This window comes from Diabrotica undecimpunctata, chromosome 8, assembly GCF_040954645.1.
Source record: "Diabrotica undecimpunctata isolate CICGRU chromosome 8, icDiaUnde3, whole genome shotgun sequence".
Lineage (NCBI taxonomy): Eukaryota > Metazoa > Arthropoda > Insecta > Coleoptera > Chrysomelidae > Diabrotica > Diabrotica undecimpunctata.
The window spans coordinates 63,443,584-63,461,614 of NC_092810.1; the positions used below are offsets into that span (position 1 = coordinate 63,443,584).

At 33.2% G+C, this 18,031-nt stretch overlaps 1 protein-coding gene across 3 annotated transcripts in view; it reads left to right on the forward strand.

Moving 5' to 3' along the window:
- Positions 1-18,031, forward strand: part of Pdp1 (PAR bZIP family member Pdp1) — a 351,185-nt gene that overhangs the window by 318,942 nt on the left and 14,212 nt on the right. For all 3 annotated transcript variants that reach the window (XM_072540390.1, XM_072540387.1, XM_072540388.1), the window contains exon 3: positions 935-1,112. In XM_072540390.1, the coding sequence (XP_072396491.1) occupies positions 935-1,112 (178 nt within the window). The remainder of the gene's footprint in view (positions 1-934; positions 1,113-18,031) is intronic.

Sequence of the window (18,031 nt, forward strand, 5' to 3'; positions counted from 1 at the left end):
TAGTGCGTTGGCGAATTATCTTAAGGCCAGACGTTTGTCTTTTGTGGCATGCAAAAAATCGCCAGTGTTATTTATGCCTGTCCAGTTCTTTATGTTCCGTACCCACGACATTTGTTTGCGACCTACTCCCCTCTTGCATTCAATCTCGGTCTCTTCCTCTCTCTCCAAATTATCAAGATCAACTTCCTTCTTTCATGAATATGAAAGACACCTTATTCTTCTTTCTTTCGGAATGAAATTTTATTTTATTTAATTATATTTTGTAATATTCACATTGTGACTCCATTTCGAATACTGTTTTACTAACTTCCTCATCGTATTAGCTTATGCCGTCTTCGTCGGAAGCGACCAACAATATTTCTAAACTTTTTCTCCTAGTTTTTAACGCTTTTTGTTGCATACATTTTAAATAGCATAGGAGACAGGCAGCAGCTCTGTGTAAAGCCTTTATTAACTTTAAACTGAGATATTCTTCCTGGTCGTAATGCCACTAATGTTTTTTGTAAAACAAATTGCTCTCACAAATATAGGATCTATATTTGATTATCTGAGTATGTACTTTTAATGGGATACTATTGTAAGAATTGTCTAGATCTAGATTGTCCAGATATGATTTGCCGGCTTAGAAACCACTTCTGCTTCTTTATACCTCTATATGTTTCATGTCTTTTTGAATATATTGTTGATCATGTATTGCTTATTGCGATTATTACAGTTATATTTGTAACTTTTTGGGGAATGTATTCTTAGCTCTGGTAAATTTATTTCTATTTCTTGGAAAAATTCGAAAAGAATTAGAAATCGGTAATTCATAGAAGCGACATTCCCAACCTTAAACAAGATCTTTCTCTAACCACAGAGGCAGATTATTGGCTTTTATTAAGTGGATAGTACAGGTAAAATATTTCATAATAAAACGGTTTTGTCTTTTTAGTACGTTGATTTGGATGAATTCTTGTCAGAAAATGGAGTTTCGATGGACGGGCTAGGTAGTCATGGCTCATTAGGACCTTTAAACAGTTCTCAACCTTTACCAAAAAGAGAAAGGTCGCCCAGTCCCAGTGATTGCATGAGTCCTGACACTATGAATCCCCCTTCACCTGCCGACTCCAGTAAGTATAGAATAAATGAAAAGATTTTCAGATTTTTTTTAATATAAAAGTTTAAGTAATAACGTTAATGAATATATTTGTTTGTCTAGTTTAATAAAGATGCAATGAGCATAATTTTACAATAACTTCTTTCAGCTAAATATTTCTTCCGTCATGATTCAGCGTAAGTTTTAGAAAACAATTTTGGTTTTTTATTGCACTCAAGCTCCTAATATGATTTTTATCTTTTTTTTTCTACCAAATTTGGATATTTCATTCTTCTACTGCTCATTGCATACGTATCTGCTTTAAGCTTTTGTCTTTCCTGATTTGGGTTTAATTTCTCGAATTTCATTTTTCTATTTTCTACTATGCGCTTATTCTACTTTAACATTGTATCTTCTTTAATATATATCTTTTATTGTCCGTTTTTATTTTTCGTTCAATAATTGTGGAATGCTAGAAATGAAATACAGTGGATAAAAACGAGAAGGAATATTGTAATTGTATTGTAAAGGCAATCACAATATTGGTATACCTAATAACTTAGAGGAACAAAATTCTGAAAGTAGACACAAAATGACTTTTAACATCGAACAGAGTCACAAAAATAACGAAAATATTGATATACCGAACTCTTATCAAGCCCGTCCTCACTTACTCGTGAGAAACGTGGACGAATAACGTTTAGGCTGGTTATTTATAAAGGCAGACAGGAAAACGGATTACGGCGTAGGCGATATAATTTTGAGCTTTACCTCCTTTATAGTGTATCTAGTATTGGTATTTCGATCAAAATAAACAGGCTGCGGTGGCTAGACCACTTAGAGAAAATGAACGTGATGGAGCCGTCGAAACACATTTATAACTAAAGACCGGAGGTAGTAAGAGGAGGCGGGTCTAGAGCACGATTTAAAGTTCTGGTGAAAGACTTCGGATTGTTAAGAGTACGACATTGGAAAACCAAGACGAAGGATAGAAAGGAATGGATGCTGATCCTAGAACAGGCCAAGATCTACTATTGGTTGTAGAGTTAATGATAATGAAGAGAAACAAAAAGACCCATATATAAATCTATTTTCCGGCATACCACAGAAACAAGACCTTAAACTAGCACTACAAGAACATACGTAGAAACATATGTAAATGAGAATCCTAAGAAGAATAACAAGAAAAATATTGATGAATAGAAAAAAAGTAATGAACATGAGATACAAACACTTGCTATAAAGACAACATAAATGAGTGGATGGATTCAAGAGAAAAAAAAAAGACTAAAATAAACACGTTAGAATTAGAATATTATTTCGAATACTAATAATAACTAGAAAAATATTAAAGAAAATAAGTAACATACCTATATATAACTAGAAGAAAGAGGAGATAGAATGAGCTCAAGAGAAAAGGACGAAAAAAGTACGGTGTTCAACCGTTCATTATTTGAGGCACTATTGTTTGAGAAATAGAGATGCCGAAAGAAATAGCGAAAGAGGATTACGATAGAGAAGGATAAAAAGAAACAGATAAAATGAAAGATACGATATAGAAATCTTACTAGAATAACCTACACTAAACTTATTTGAACCTCCTTAGAGTACAGAGATTAGACCAGTCAGTTGTAGGTATATGTTTCATTTATTTTAATCTACTGAAAAGATAGGAAATTAGGAAAAGAGTATGGCATTATAAGAACATACTTACTACATGTTACATTGTTAGATTGAAATAAAAGAACGTACAGAAACAGTAATGTCGGTCTTGGTTAAAATTGACCGCTGATAAAGGGTTAGGCTTACCCAGCCGACAAAGAAAAAATTGTTTTTCCGTGATGTGAAATATTTATTGCGAAGATACGCATTTTAAAATTAGAGTTATTTTAAGCCTACTGTAATATTTAGCACGGACCACAAAAACGTTTTGCAACGAACGACCTTTAAATCTATTTAACACGTTAAGTGCCACCATACACACAAATAAAAAATTCCTATAGGCCTTTATATTTTTTGTCATAAATGGTGAGACCAGAGTGGTTTCATATGGCCCTACGATCCATCCATAGAAATAGAAAAATCAAATCTTTTAACATAATGATCTTCGGCTCTAAACAAAACTCACGATAACATCAAAGATAACTCTTGAGATTCAAGCTTGATGTATATGACGTAATTCTTAACAAAAGAAATGAATCTTTAAGCTACTAGCAAGGCTTATCAATGTTGGTAAACACATATTAAAAGCAGTCACATTGACAGAATGTATAAATAATACACTATAAAAAATAGAACGGCCAAAGAACTTTCTACTTCCAGAGATAGCCAAAGAACAATGCGGATTCGTAGCTGGAAAAGGACATGGGAGCAGATACTGAATACCAGACAGATAATAGAAAAAGTGAGGGAACACATTATACCAATGCTGCTCTGTCTCGTAGATTATACAAATTCTTCCGATTCAGTAAAATCGGATGTCCTCTTAAATATAATGGAAAATATGGAAGTACCTAACCACCTAGTTAACCTAATAAGAAATATGTATAATAAAACTCAGCCATAGTTAAAATACACGGAATATATTCGGATGTCTCAGAAACAAAGAAATGAATTAGACAGGGCTGCATACTATCACCATCATTATAAAACATATATACTAAATATATAATGAGAATATGAACATATGTTCTGAATATATAGTGACAAATGGGATGGAGGAATCACTGTAGGAGGAAGAAAAATAAGTCACCTGCGATACGTAGATGACAACACTTATGCTAGCAGCGAATAAAGTCGAAATGATTACCATCACCGAGAGGTTAAGCGAAGAATTGGGACTTTAGATCAACACTGGAAAACAAAAATAATTATCGTAGACGGAGCAAATAATAATATACCGCACATACACCAAGTGGCGTGGCGAATTTCGAAGTGGTAGACAGATTTGCATACTTGGGCTTCCTGATAATCAACAATGGCAATTGCTCCTCAGAAATCAAGCGTAAACTATCAAAGGCTCGAACCGCAACAGCTAAATTCAATAAAATATGGAAAGACCGAACAATAACAAGGACAAGCTCGCTAAGCATATTTAGAGTGTCACCACGCCCTGACAAGGACTTAAGCAATGAGGAGGATAAAAAATAAACTCATTACTAGAACAGAAATATCAAAACATAAAAAATTAAAACCATACATACATACATACTGGATCTTGGCAGTTCTAGACGTTTCAGTTTCTGTCCTACTCAACTACTCTTAGGTTTTCTTCCTCTGTCAGTTGGAAAATGGCGGAAAATTCTAGCGTTTCTAACAGTTCTTCGTATTTTCTAAAAAAATTCACTAGGAGGGTAATTTCTTTTCCAGTCCACTTCTACCCTCAATTTTACCGGTGAGTAGTTGGAGTAGGAGGAAATATCTTGATCCACGTAAGAGATGCCTCAAACAAGAAACCTCCCGTTGTTTCATATAGTTCACCCTGTACAGAAATAGTATTTAGAATCGCTCGAGATAAATTACCAAAAAGACAAAGACAAGAGTGCGGGCCATCCGAAAAAGGTGGACTGATAATAGTACGAAAGTGTAGAGGTATGAAGATAAAACTGTCAATCTGCTTAAAATCACGTACACGAAGAATATAAATATCTGTATTTTATTCAACAGAAGAATGAACGTGATATATTTTGGTCTTGAAAATTTTTTCTAGTTGCAAGTTTTACATTGAATATTTTATATATTTTTTTAAATAAATCACAATTATTGTAATTATAATTTCATATTTTTCTTTTTGACGTTTCGACATGCAGTCCGGCAATCGTTCTCAAAATAGGTATAATACTTATTCAGTATAAATATAAGAAATTTATTTGACCTGTACGATAATATTATGTTTTGTGAATTATTGGTAAATAAAATCCTTACAGCTTAGACATTTCCTCGAACAATTCTATCCTAGAGCGGCATAAAAATCTGTTATGCCTCTTGTTATTAATGTATTCTTTCATTTTAAATTATAAATGATGTGTCCCTGATATGTTGTTACCTTATGAATGGTGGTATTTTATTATTGTTGACTTCTTTTTCTTTCAATATCAGTAATCCGATATTGGTGCATTCTATTGATGAGTTTGATACGCAATTTGCTTTATATAGTTAACAGCCGCTTCCTTAATTTTTATCTTTTTTCTATCTTTCCCTTGGACTCCGTGTTCGTTGTTCGAATAATGTTTGTCAGATCTATCAAATTCCCTGTTTGTGTAAAGTTCAAGCTAGTTTCTTTGTTTAACATTTAGTCGTCTTAAAGGCACACTAAAATTAAAAATGTGGCATTCACAAGTTATTCCATCAAACAAAGGTATTCATTTTTGCCCATTGTTGTAACGTATTAAGTTCATATTCTTTCCTTAAATTTTCTTGATAAGCCTTACACTGATATGTATGGTATTATTGTTGTCTTCGAATAATCTCTTTTAAGTGTTTTATCTTTCTATATTCCGGCTTTTAAGTGTACTCGCTCTTCCGCGAGCCTTAAGCCCACATATCTTACCGTACTGGTCATCAATAGGTCGATTTTTTACAACATATTTTAGTCACAGTAGTCACCTTTAGGAATAATCAAAATGATGATCATGAATGATCGAAAATATCTACCAAAACAACACAATAAAAGTAAAAGTAAAAGAAGAACTAACTGACCGTATTGAAGCTGGAAATGGGATAGGACAGGGAGATTTTTCCTAAGTCCTCTATTGTTTAATCTGATTATGGATGAAGTCATAAAAAAAGTAAGAACTAAAAAAGGATACCAAATGGGAGAAAAACAACTTAAAATATTCTGCTATGCAGATGACGCAATCTTCTTCTTTTGGTTCCTATTCGTTTCGAATATTGGCGATCATTCTGGCTATAATTATTTTATTAGCTGATGCTTTAAATAGCAATACTACTCCCATAATTTGAAGATGGCTTACAACGTATGCTGCACCAATTTAATATAACCGCCAGAAAATTTAACGTGTTAATTTTCCCAAAAAAGACAAAATGCATGGTTATAATAGCAAATTTAGTAAGATGTAAATTGGAGCTGGAAAGTCAGATAATAGAACAAGTGATGGAGTTTAAATATCTAGGCATCACATTATCTAGCTACGGAAATTTCGAAACAGAAGAGGAAGATCAAGTGAATAAACCGAAGAGAATATCTGTAAAGAAATGAAAGGGAGAATTTACAAAACAGTCATCAGACCAATAATGGCATACGCGACAGAAACATGACCTGACGCAGAGAGGACAAAAAGTATGTTGGAAACAGCAGAGATGGAAACACTTAAAAAAATTGATGATAAAACACTATGAGACAGAGCTAAAAGTACAGATATATGACATAGATGCAACGTGGAGAACATTAAGGACTGGGTAAGAAATAGAAGAGTAGAATGGAACGATCATATAAGCCGAATGACAACAAATAGAGTAGCAAAGACGGCTCGAGACTGTTCCCCAATAGGAAGACGAACTTACTGGAGGCACATTGAAAAACAGACAGAGTCATGTCTACATACAAAGAAGAAAAAGTAGTGGATTCATTTGAATTTTACATTAGTACAATAGCCTTTTTGTTTTGTGGTTAGGATCTGAACCATCGACAACTAGATCATTCACAGTGAAGCGAATGCGATTCCTTCGCCTAGCCCTCTTGTTAATCTGACTGACACCGTTGAATGATCCGTTTTAATGTTGTTTTGTTTAATTTCTTCTTTCTTTTGTGAAATTTTTTATTTGTTGACAATGAAGAATATATTAGATACAGAAATTTCCGGACTGAAAGTCGAAATTTCAAAAACAGAGCATGAAATTTTAATTAAAATCGCTGAAGTTTATTACCAAAAAATATAAAATATTTAAAGTGATTTATTTCTTCTTGATAAATAACTCTCCATACAGTTGTGGTAATTGACTCTGCTATAGTTGATGTGTATTTTGTGCCTAGTATTTACTACAAAACTCCATTTTGTTTAATGTCCGCTAATGGAGGTTCATTCCTAAGTTTTTAAAGTTATATTTTTTCTTTGTCAAATTATCCTCATTATAACTTCAATATTTATTGCTTAAAAATTAACAGATTTTGGTAATGTTTCACAAATTTGCTAGATACTTTTTAAAATGCTTTATTCTATAATATATACACTCACCGGTACAAAAAATAGGCGTTCTTATAATGTATGATAAAAAAAAAGATTTTATTTTTTAATTCGCTTTCATTTTTTTTTAATTTGGCTAAAACTGAACTGGCTCGAACACCTTAAAGCTAGTTTTGATCAAAAAATGATCCCCAAATATTATAAGAAAATTTAGCAAACAAGCTACACACTTTCAATTACATGAACACTAACACACTTTCTTGTGGCATGGTTAAGTTAAATATTATATTTTTATGGGATTAAGCCAAATATTAGTTAATTAAAAATGTGATTTTCATTACAATCACAGCCAATCATTGTGGCTTAATCCCATAAAAACATATTTAAATGAACACTAACATTTTGCCTACTATCCCCAGATGGTTGCGGAAAAGTCTGGAAATAAACCGGCGAAATATTTACTACAAGTCAACTACAGTCGACAGAGATTTGACCTCTAAAAATATGAGCAAGCTGAATTTTGCTAAGAATGTAAATTTTGGGATCCCAAAAAATATGCATAGAAGTTTACCACCCTTACACCCGGCTCCCACTTAACCCCGAGGGGAAACGAAAAAATCGACTTACCTAAAATCTGTACACCGTAAAAAAAAATTGAAATAAAAAATGTGGCCGAATTTAAGTTACGTACGTTGTGACAGGTAACTCTTTCGAAGCGACAGACTCAGTAAAACACAGGTTGAAATAAACATAAATCTATTAATTCTAACGTATGTACAAAAATAAAAATAAAATATATTTTATATCCCCGCCTGGATCCCGCGAGAGTGAATTTCCCGGCGGACGTCTGTAAAAGAAAAATTATTATTACTAACAGAAAATGAAATACGCGAATTCGATCGCACGCAGATTTATACTTGCTTCCACCTCAGTTCAGCGGAAGCGCCAAACGTTATCGGAATCAAAATATTCGATTGTGCAGATCCACGTTATACTCTGAGTCAGAGTTGACGGTAACGTTCAATCCACTATACCCACGAGTTCTGCTTGACTAAGGACACAGCATAATCCTCACTGCGGAAGTCTTTCTGTCCGGGTTGGCTCGCAGATTCAATGCACTAGCGAGTCAGGGAGCCTAGAGCGTTAGACATAAGACTGATTTAACTCCGCCAGCCGCTCGCTTTAAATAGCCCACCTCCGGACCCCACCTCGTCGTCATGTCGTGGAAATTGATGCGTGATTATCGACACTCCCACGGTTCGAACTGTTGAACGCTGTTGCTGTAGGACGTTCAGCACATCGTTACAGCGTGAAATAAATTTTAAATAAAATTTGTATCAATTGGACGGTAAAAAGTCGATATCTTTTGATCAGTGCCCTATCGACAAAAATCACAATGCGTTTTAAAGGCAAAGAGATGCAATTTTTGTATTTTGTCGCAAATGAAGTCAGTTTCTATAAATCTGTTCAATGAATAAACGGTACGTGATTTGTAGCAGTTTTTACGATTCTCATGGAATCAATAAAATTTATCCCTTTCATTAACCGGTCTTGCCGAAAAACGCAGAATTTAAACGTTCACATTACAAACTACTACCACAAACACCATCAAATGATCACACGTCACGGGAAATGCCTTCACGATAAAGTTATTGGGTGTAATAATTTATAGCTGAAGTTATGCTGTTTCAAAAAACGTACTTGTGTAATCGAAAAGTAACAGTTTTAAACGTTTTAGATCGAATTTAAACAAAAAGTTTAAATTCAGCGTTCTTTAGGGATATTTAAAATGTTATATAAAATATTTGTTGTCAAAACTCAAAATCGAAATTTTATGTCAAAAATTTTGAACTTTAGGCTCTAACAATGCAAATTTCATAGTAACCGGTCAATGAAAGTGATAAATTTTATTGATATCAAAAACTGTAAAAACCACCTTTATAAAAACTGACTTTCCTTTTCGGCAAAACACAAAAATTTAATACGAAAGCTGAACTCAGTTACCTTTAAAAAACATTTTGATATTTGTCCGTAGGACAGTTTGTTCAAAAGATATCGAATTTTTACAGTCGAGTTGATACAAATTTTGCTTGCTTAACTGACATTCAAAATCGCCGGTCACTTCAAGCACTGTTTCTGAGACAATGGTCCATTCTACAAAAAGTTCTAATAAACATGTTAGTTCAACATTATCTCAGCTACATTTTTTTATTTGAAACATTTTTTTCTGCAGCGTACAGATTCTTGGTACATCGATATTTTCCGTTTTCCCCCTTGCGAAGGAGGTTTTAGGTGGAAGCCGTGGGGAAGGAGTGGTAAATTTTTTGCATATTTTTGTAGGTCCCAAAATTGACATTCTCTGCAAAATTCAGCTTGTTCGTATGATTTTTAGAGGTTCAGTGGCATTTTCATCTCTCGATGACTGGAATAATTACAAACTGGTTCGTAAGTGATTTATGACTGCTGATTAAAATAAACGAGTTACGGCAAGATTACACCATCTAATATGCATACTTTATTGGACACTATGGTATACTAATGCATGGCAATGAACATCGACATGCCGTGCATATTTTCTAGGAATATTTAAACGAAGCCGGTATGAACCAAATTGTGTGGCCAGATCACAACCTATCTTAAATTCCATCGAACATGTTCATGAACAGGCTCGATAGAAGTATTCGAAACCGGGTAGGAGGTAATACAATAAAATTTCCCCAATCAGTTATCCGTACGGAATCAAAATCCAGAAGTCCCCACATTACATACTTTAACTGCAGTAGTTTTATGTAGTGTTCTAAAAAATATATAGCTAACGAGATAACAGTGAAGAAATGAGACGTCGCCAGTCAACATTAATTATCGGATTTTTACAATTATGGAGAACTTGACAATTTGACAAAATATGAAAATATAAACATAGACTCTGCTTGGAAAAATATAAAATTAACTTTGCCAACAAGCGCATCAAATAGAACTTATAATTTCGAAAAATCTTTACAAAATTTGAAGAAGCTAAAAAATATGACCTGACTATAAATTAAGAAAAAGCCAAGTAAATGAGAGGGGACAATGCAGAAGAAAATAAATGGATAAATGGATTAAGTACCTCAGAGTAACAGTTACAAATAGAGGAGGCTACGAGAGAGAAATAGATAAGCGGTTGTTGAAAGGCAACAAAACAGTAGGATCATTAAATCCACCATTGAAGGCGTATCCAGAGCAGCCAAGAGTCAAACTTATGAATTAATAGTGGGACCAACAGTATTGTATGCATGTGAAACTTGGACAATGAATCAAAAAGAAAAAAAAAGTTAAAGATTTGGGAGAGGAAAATCCTGAGAAAAGTTTTTGTTGGAATAAAGAAAGCTAATAGAGAATAGCGCATAAGAACAAACCAGGAGCTAATGGAGATTTATAAGAGAGCTAAAGTAACGCAGAAAAGCAGAGCACAAAGAGTTAGATGGTTGGGACATGTTTTACGAATGCCTAAAGAAAGAAACGTCCGAAGACGAAAAGCAGGAAAATAAGGGAAGAAAAGAAGAGGGAGAAGGAAGTGGTTTGATACCCGCCGAACGGACATAGAAGAAATGGGAACAAAAGACTGGAAATTACAAGTGAAGGACCGTACAAAGTGGAAAAAACTAGTCAAGACTATGGTCAAATACTAGGACACAAAAAAAGAACAGAAAAGAATCCGCAAAAGAAGAAAATATGGCTAGAAGGGATATGCTACAAAATCTCCCGCACAACAACAATACAAGATAAACAGACAAGAACAGAGACAAGAACACTAAAGAAAGGGAAAATAAGGAAGAACCAAGAACAAATAATCAGAGATATAAAAGAAAATCGGAAGAGCAATCAAGTAAGACAATTCTTTAAAGAAGTTTCAGAGATCAAGGCCGGGTATCAAGCAAGAACATTAAACCTTCTTCAACACGACAGCGGACAGCTTATTACTGATGACAAGAAAATCCTAAAAACCTGGAAAGAATACTTAGAAAAATAAAAATAGAAAATAAATAGAAAAATGGTATACCTGGTATACCATCGCTTAAAATACGGAGGAGAAGCGCTGTACGGATTTATATACGAGCTAATTCAAGGCATTTGGCGAGAAGAAATAATGCCAAATGAATAGAAAGAGGGGTTAATGTACCAATCCACAAAGAAGATAAAAAAAGCAATGTATTAATTACTGGGGAACAACGCTCCTAAATACCACCTGCAAAGTCCTTGCAAACATCCTTCTAGAAAGAACCAAAACATGTACAGAAGAAATCGTTGAGGATTATCAATGCGGATTTAAATCGGACCGCTCTACTATTAACCAGATATTTACAATAAAACAGGTAATGGAAAATGCTGGGAGTTTGATTGTGAGCTTCATCAGATGTTTATAGATTTTAAACAGGAATTTCATAGAGTATGCACGGTTAGACTGTGGACAGCGATGCAAAAACATGGCTTTCCAAAAAAACTAGTCAATTTGATACGGATGTGTATGGAAGGTTTATGATGTAAGATGAGAGTTAGATAACAATACTCGGAGACATTTGAAATAAACAATGGACTAAAACAGGGGGATGCACTTTCACCACAACTCTTGAACTTAGCTCAGGAACACATAATCAAAGTGTAAAAATTGAAAAACCGATTACAGTATTTTACCGAAGAGGACTAATCTTACTCTTAGCATTTGCAGACGATATCGATCGAATAGAAACGCCAGATTAAGTATGAAGGAGACTTTCGTCAGGTTCGAGAAGGAAGCAGAGAAGGTGGTTCTCCTAATCAATGAAAACAAAGTTAAATATATGCATATGAGCCGCAATAAACCAAACAAAGATAGAATTGGACAGAGCATCACCATCGACGAGTTTAACTTTGAGCGCGTCAGATAATTGAAGTATCTTGGAACAACAATAATTGAGGACAATAAAGGATCAAAAGAAATAAACAATAGGATACATGCCAGCAACAGATGTCTTTATGCCCTTCAAAACCCTATAAAATCAAGAAAAATATACATACAAAGATACAACTATATAAATCAGTCATACGACCCGTAGTGATGTATGAGCGAGTACCTGTTTAGGAAAGAAAAATCCTAAGGAAGATATTTTAACCTGTACTTGATGGAGCATCAGGATATTCTGACCTCAGAAGCAAGACCTCAGAAGACATTCTGGCGAAATAATAGTAAGGCTGGTATGCAAAGAAGCCCCAACTGGAAGAAAACCACGTGGACGACCTCGACTGCGGTGGAAAGATGATATTGCAATGGACCTTAAGGAGGCATGTTGTTAAGTCGGCTAAAACCCACGAAGGGTTGTAACGCCAACATAATCGATGGATTTCTTACATTATGTATGTAAACAAGGCTTTTCCAGATATTCATCATATGCATACTTCATGTCCCGAACGTTCCGGATTAAGGGAAATTTACTGTGCTAGATATTATGTAATAGTACTAGGTGTATGACGTTTATACTATCATAGATAAAGTGTTTGAGATAATTCCCTTGAATTAATAGTATTGCCAACAAATTTCCTCACTAAAGTAGTTTGTATCACCTATTACAAAAGCGTGACAAAAGTTACACTGAGAAAATATGACAGTTTTATCCAAAAATTATAAGAATGTCGTTTTTAGTACCAGTGAGGTTATGTTTATGTGTTAATGTTTTGATTTACTTTGTTTTAGTCGTTATCGTTCTGCTTATTCAATTGAATATTTTATTACATTTTCTATATTTATGTTATATCTATATGTACGTTGTCTATTTGTAGATTACAGTGAAAACTAAACTTTTTTATTGATATATTTTATTTTTAAGTCAATAATAGGTTGCAATTAGTGTTTATTTTTAAAACGATATCAACCACAAAATTTATTTGTCATTGTCTTAGGAACTACCATTATTTTAGATATGTGTTTATAAGCCAATAATTAATTTATGCACAAATAATTGGACACAAAATAAATGTTAAGCATTTACTTTAGATACACAGAAATTGTATCAACACTGTTTGATCACTAATGATTAGTGATAAGTGAGATTTTTATCAATATAGCCCAGTTTGTTAAAAAAAAGGTCGAAAAATTTTTCGCAGCTATCTGAAGCTTTTAAGACATAGGTGGGGGTTATTAGATGACGAATAAATGAAAAAGTACTCGTATTTTTACCTTGCGTTTTTTTTAAACAATAATTTTTATTGTTTATTGTTTATTAATTTTATAGTTGTTTCCCTTATTTTTTAAATAAACAATATTTATATCATTTTTTTATATCAAGAATATCTTTATTTTCCCGTTTTTTAAATTAAAATTGATAAATAATTTACGGAGATATTTGCAAAAAAGCTGTTTTTTGCACTAATTTATAAATTTTATTAATTTTTTTATTAACAAAATAAAATGTTATTAATACATTTGAACATCGAGGAATTACCGTCTTTTAAGTTTGTGGGAAATATCTCCCCCGATCGGTCAAATAGTTTAAAAGTTATTTAATTTATTTATCCCTGAGGCTAAATATTGCTGGTAAAAAAACTTACATTTAAAAAAAAACCTTCTATGACAAATAGGAACGAAGTCAGGGACTATTTTTTTAAAAATCATATCTCCATTGTTTATAAATATTAAGAAGTAAAATGTGCACAAATTTTGAATAAAAATCGTAACTTTATATTAAAACTTATAGCTATAAAATTCATCCAATTTTTCGAAACTTACAATCCTTCGAAACGAAGGTACTTTCGAAAGATCGACATACGAAAGTGGAGGGGATAACTGTTTTTTTACCAGCTATCCAATGGTTGTACGTACAAGTCTGTAGCTTGAAAAATATAGAAGTTATTACAATTGTTTATAAGTAAAAAAACGTACAACTATTTCAAACGTTTATTTTGTAAATAATTTCGACGAAAACGCAATATGCATTTAACTTCTGAGATAGTTTAAGTCTTAAAGAATCCTATGAAATTTACTAAATATGTCTAGCATTATTGATAAATAAATTAAATAGCTTTTAAACTATTTGACCGATCGGGGGGAAATTTCGCACAAATTTAAAAGACGGTAATTTCTCGATGTCCAAATGTATTATAGACAAAAAATCAAATTGTGACCATAAATTCTTGTTTAAAAAAAAAGGCAAGGTAAAAATACGAGTACTTTTTCATCTATTCGTCATCTAGTAACCCCCACCTATGTCTTAAAAGCTTCAGATATCTGCGAAAAATTTTGCCGTGAAATCGATAATTTTTGCATAACCAGACTGGGCTAATATGACTCTTTAGAGTGTCTTCGCTACCTGATAATATTATCTTATTCTCCTAATATCGTAAATTATGAATATGTTTATTTTTATGTCTCTGTTGGATTCTCTACAGTCTTATTTCCAATGTGTTATTGAACAGTAAGAAGGACATGACACAAAACAATATTACCTACCATACTCATCTTTCAATCATAATTGAATCAATTCTCCCGTCACAGATGCTTGAAATAATTTTAGTACATTAATGGGTATTTTCTAATGAAAATTACATTTTTAACTAATTTGTGACGTATCGATTTCCACTCTGGAAATCGTTTTCAAGAAAAGATTTTTTTTTTAAATTCTGCGAAATTGTATATCCAACAAGTTGTTAGGAGGTTATGTTTTTTTTATTGACGGTCAACTTACTTGGCCTCGATCTTGTAGGCAATAGTCTGCTTTTAGTTGAAAAATCTGAGAGTGGTGTTGTACCCTCGGGGTATCAAGGTCATGAATACTTATGAAAGAAACAGACATGAAAAAGGAAAAAGTCAAAGAAGCTGCTATCATCCTACTTAATGAAGAAAAGTGTGTAGCAAACCAAACAGCAGAATGTAGCCTGCTTTGGTTACGCATTCTAAAAGAAAATGTCAACAACAAGAATATACCAAAAACAGCGGATTAATAGAAAAGGGAGACATATCATCTCGCAGTTAAAAAACTAGACAGAAACAAATCACCAGAAACAGATGAACAAATGAACAAATCTCCCAGCTGAACGATATAAAGGTGGCTACGATACTATAATGGCAGTACAGCAGCTCATAAAAGAAATATGGATGTAGAAATCCCTCCCCAATGATTGGAATATTGAAATACTTTGCAACATACACAAAAAAGGAGATATCGTTGAATGCTCTAGCCATAAATAGCAAACCAAAATTATTTTCCAGAATACTATGCCACCTTATGGCACCATATGCCGAACGAATAGTAGGAACATACCAGGCTGGTTTCAAAGATGGTAAATCGACAATTAATCAGGTTGCAACCCTGAGACAAATTTGAAACAAAACACTGGAATATGGCATGGATACTAATCACATATTGATTACAGCACTGATAATCAAGACCCTGCAGGACCACTACGTTCATAACGTAGTTAATCAAACTTACATTTTTACATATATTTAAAATTAGGAGAACATATTGATAATAGGTTATCGGTCAAAAGTCGCCGCAAATATTTTTAATTCAATTAGTAGTAATTAATTTTTGAACAAAAATTGTATTTCGTTCATTTATTTTTTAAATAAAATACGTTGGTCATGACGTATTTGCATATTTTTATATCAAACTAAAGCTAATTTTTTGCTTAAAATGATGATATAAGGTTGTCTGAGAAAAAATGGTCGCAAATTAGGGTTGTCAACTGTTAAAAATGCGAGGTATCAAAGAAAAGTAAAATAGAGTTAACGCGCAACGACACTGGTTTGACAAATATGATATATAACCGAATAATATGACACTTTAAACCAGTAGTAAAAGTGGATTTTATTAATTGGTAATATTGCTATAAAAAAATTCCATCCATTTTTATAAATGTAAATATTGTATTAATTAATCTATTTATTTTATGTTCAATGTTTTGTACAATTATATTATTGACTTCTTAATAATTTATTTAAATATTTATTTACCTGTACTGTATAATTTACATAACTGTTTTAAACATTTTTGCGAATAAATATCGTAAAAAGCATTTACAGAGTAAGTATGGTAAATGTTTTATTTATTGGAATTGTAAAAGTAAGGTGAAATTAATAATATTTTTAAACAGTTAAACGCCCAACTCTAATTTCATCATATAATTTCCTATTTAAAGTTCAGTTGGATAAAAAGTTTAGTTTAAACTTAAAAAGCCTTACTAAACTTCAGAAAAACCTCCAGTTAAAATAAAAATCAAAATTAAAACGAAAGACCAACGACAAAAGTAATCGTTAAATTTATCTTTATAACTTTTAAGTTTATGTTTATTTTTTACGATTAATACTTGTTTTTAAAGTTTTTTATTCCAAGTAATAAATTTGAACCATGCGATTTATGTAGCGATTAAATAGAAATGATGTCTAAGTACCCTGCATTAGAATTTAACCAAGTTAGGAATACTAAGAATGGGAAAAGGAGACAAAAAAACTACTAACAAAGTCAGGCTGATACTTAAGTTAAATGCACGACTATTTTTAATTTATGGTTATCGGAGCTATGGTCAAATTAAATTACGGTTACATGAAAGAGATTGCAAACATTAACTATTGTATGATAAAACATTCAAGAAATAGTGCAACTAATTTAAAAATTTGTTAATTAAAATATTTTATTTGTTTGTGTATGACATACATTTGTAAAATATTTATTGAGTGTAACTAGATGATTGAGTGAGAGAAACAGACGTAAAGATAGAAGTCCCTGTCAGACGGTAAAATATTTGACATAACTGACGCAATGACGTCATAATTACAGTTAATTCAAATTTTAAAAATTTCCTGTCACACAAATTTTTTTATTAACTTAACGTATGTCAAATTAATAAAACTTTTCATCAAAACATAGTGTCAGCCATATTTTTCGAACAAACATTTTGTAAACAAACAGGTTAGGTTAAAAATATAAATAATATAGATAATTAATATAAAAAATACCCAGGAAAGTCTAGTTATTGAAAAAAATAAAGTGCCACAAATCAAGGACGTTATCCACTTATTGTACGCAAGAGAGATACCTCTGGGTATAATCAAAACGATCGAAAATATCTACCAAAACAACACAATAAAAGTAAAAGTAGAAGAAGAACTAACTGACCCTATTGAAGCTTTTTTTGCATCTTTAAAGAGAAGAAGGAAAATCTGCATACAGACACCTGTGACTCACACAGGTATTGGGTTCCTAATACCCTAACGGAGCTGTGCCAGGGCGAGATGCCCTAGGGATTTAGACCGTTGACACTTCGTCCCGTCACCACTCTGAGACGGTCGGCGTCCAACTAAAAACCTCTCCTCTGTCACACCAGACATCAGGATGGAAGGGCCGGTTAAGGCAAACATCTCTTCTGATGCCTTGCTATCACCCGATTCCCATTCCTTCTCTGACACATTCATCGATGAAACCACACCCACACGAACCACCAAAGACTTTCAACCCTCTGCCTTAGCGAGGCTGCCATCTCTCTCGCGTCGTCTGTCTCTCATTCACTCCTATTTCGGCCTGCGACAGTCCGAACCCCACCGAGATTCCTCTCCTCTCGTTCTTTTGAAGAGAGCAGCTCCCTGATAAATTTGTGGATCCGTGTCCACCACCACTCATCCCTCATCATTTTCTCCACCATTTCTTTCACGGAATCAAACATTCTGTGTGTCGCAGTATCCGAGAGACCACAGTAAAGGCACTGATCGGGCTGAGCCCTCCTAAACCTGAAAAGGTAACTGCAGAGGCAGCCGTGTCCTGTGAGCATTTACGTCAGATAATAATCCAGCTGGCTATGC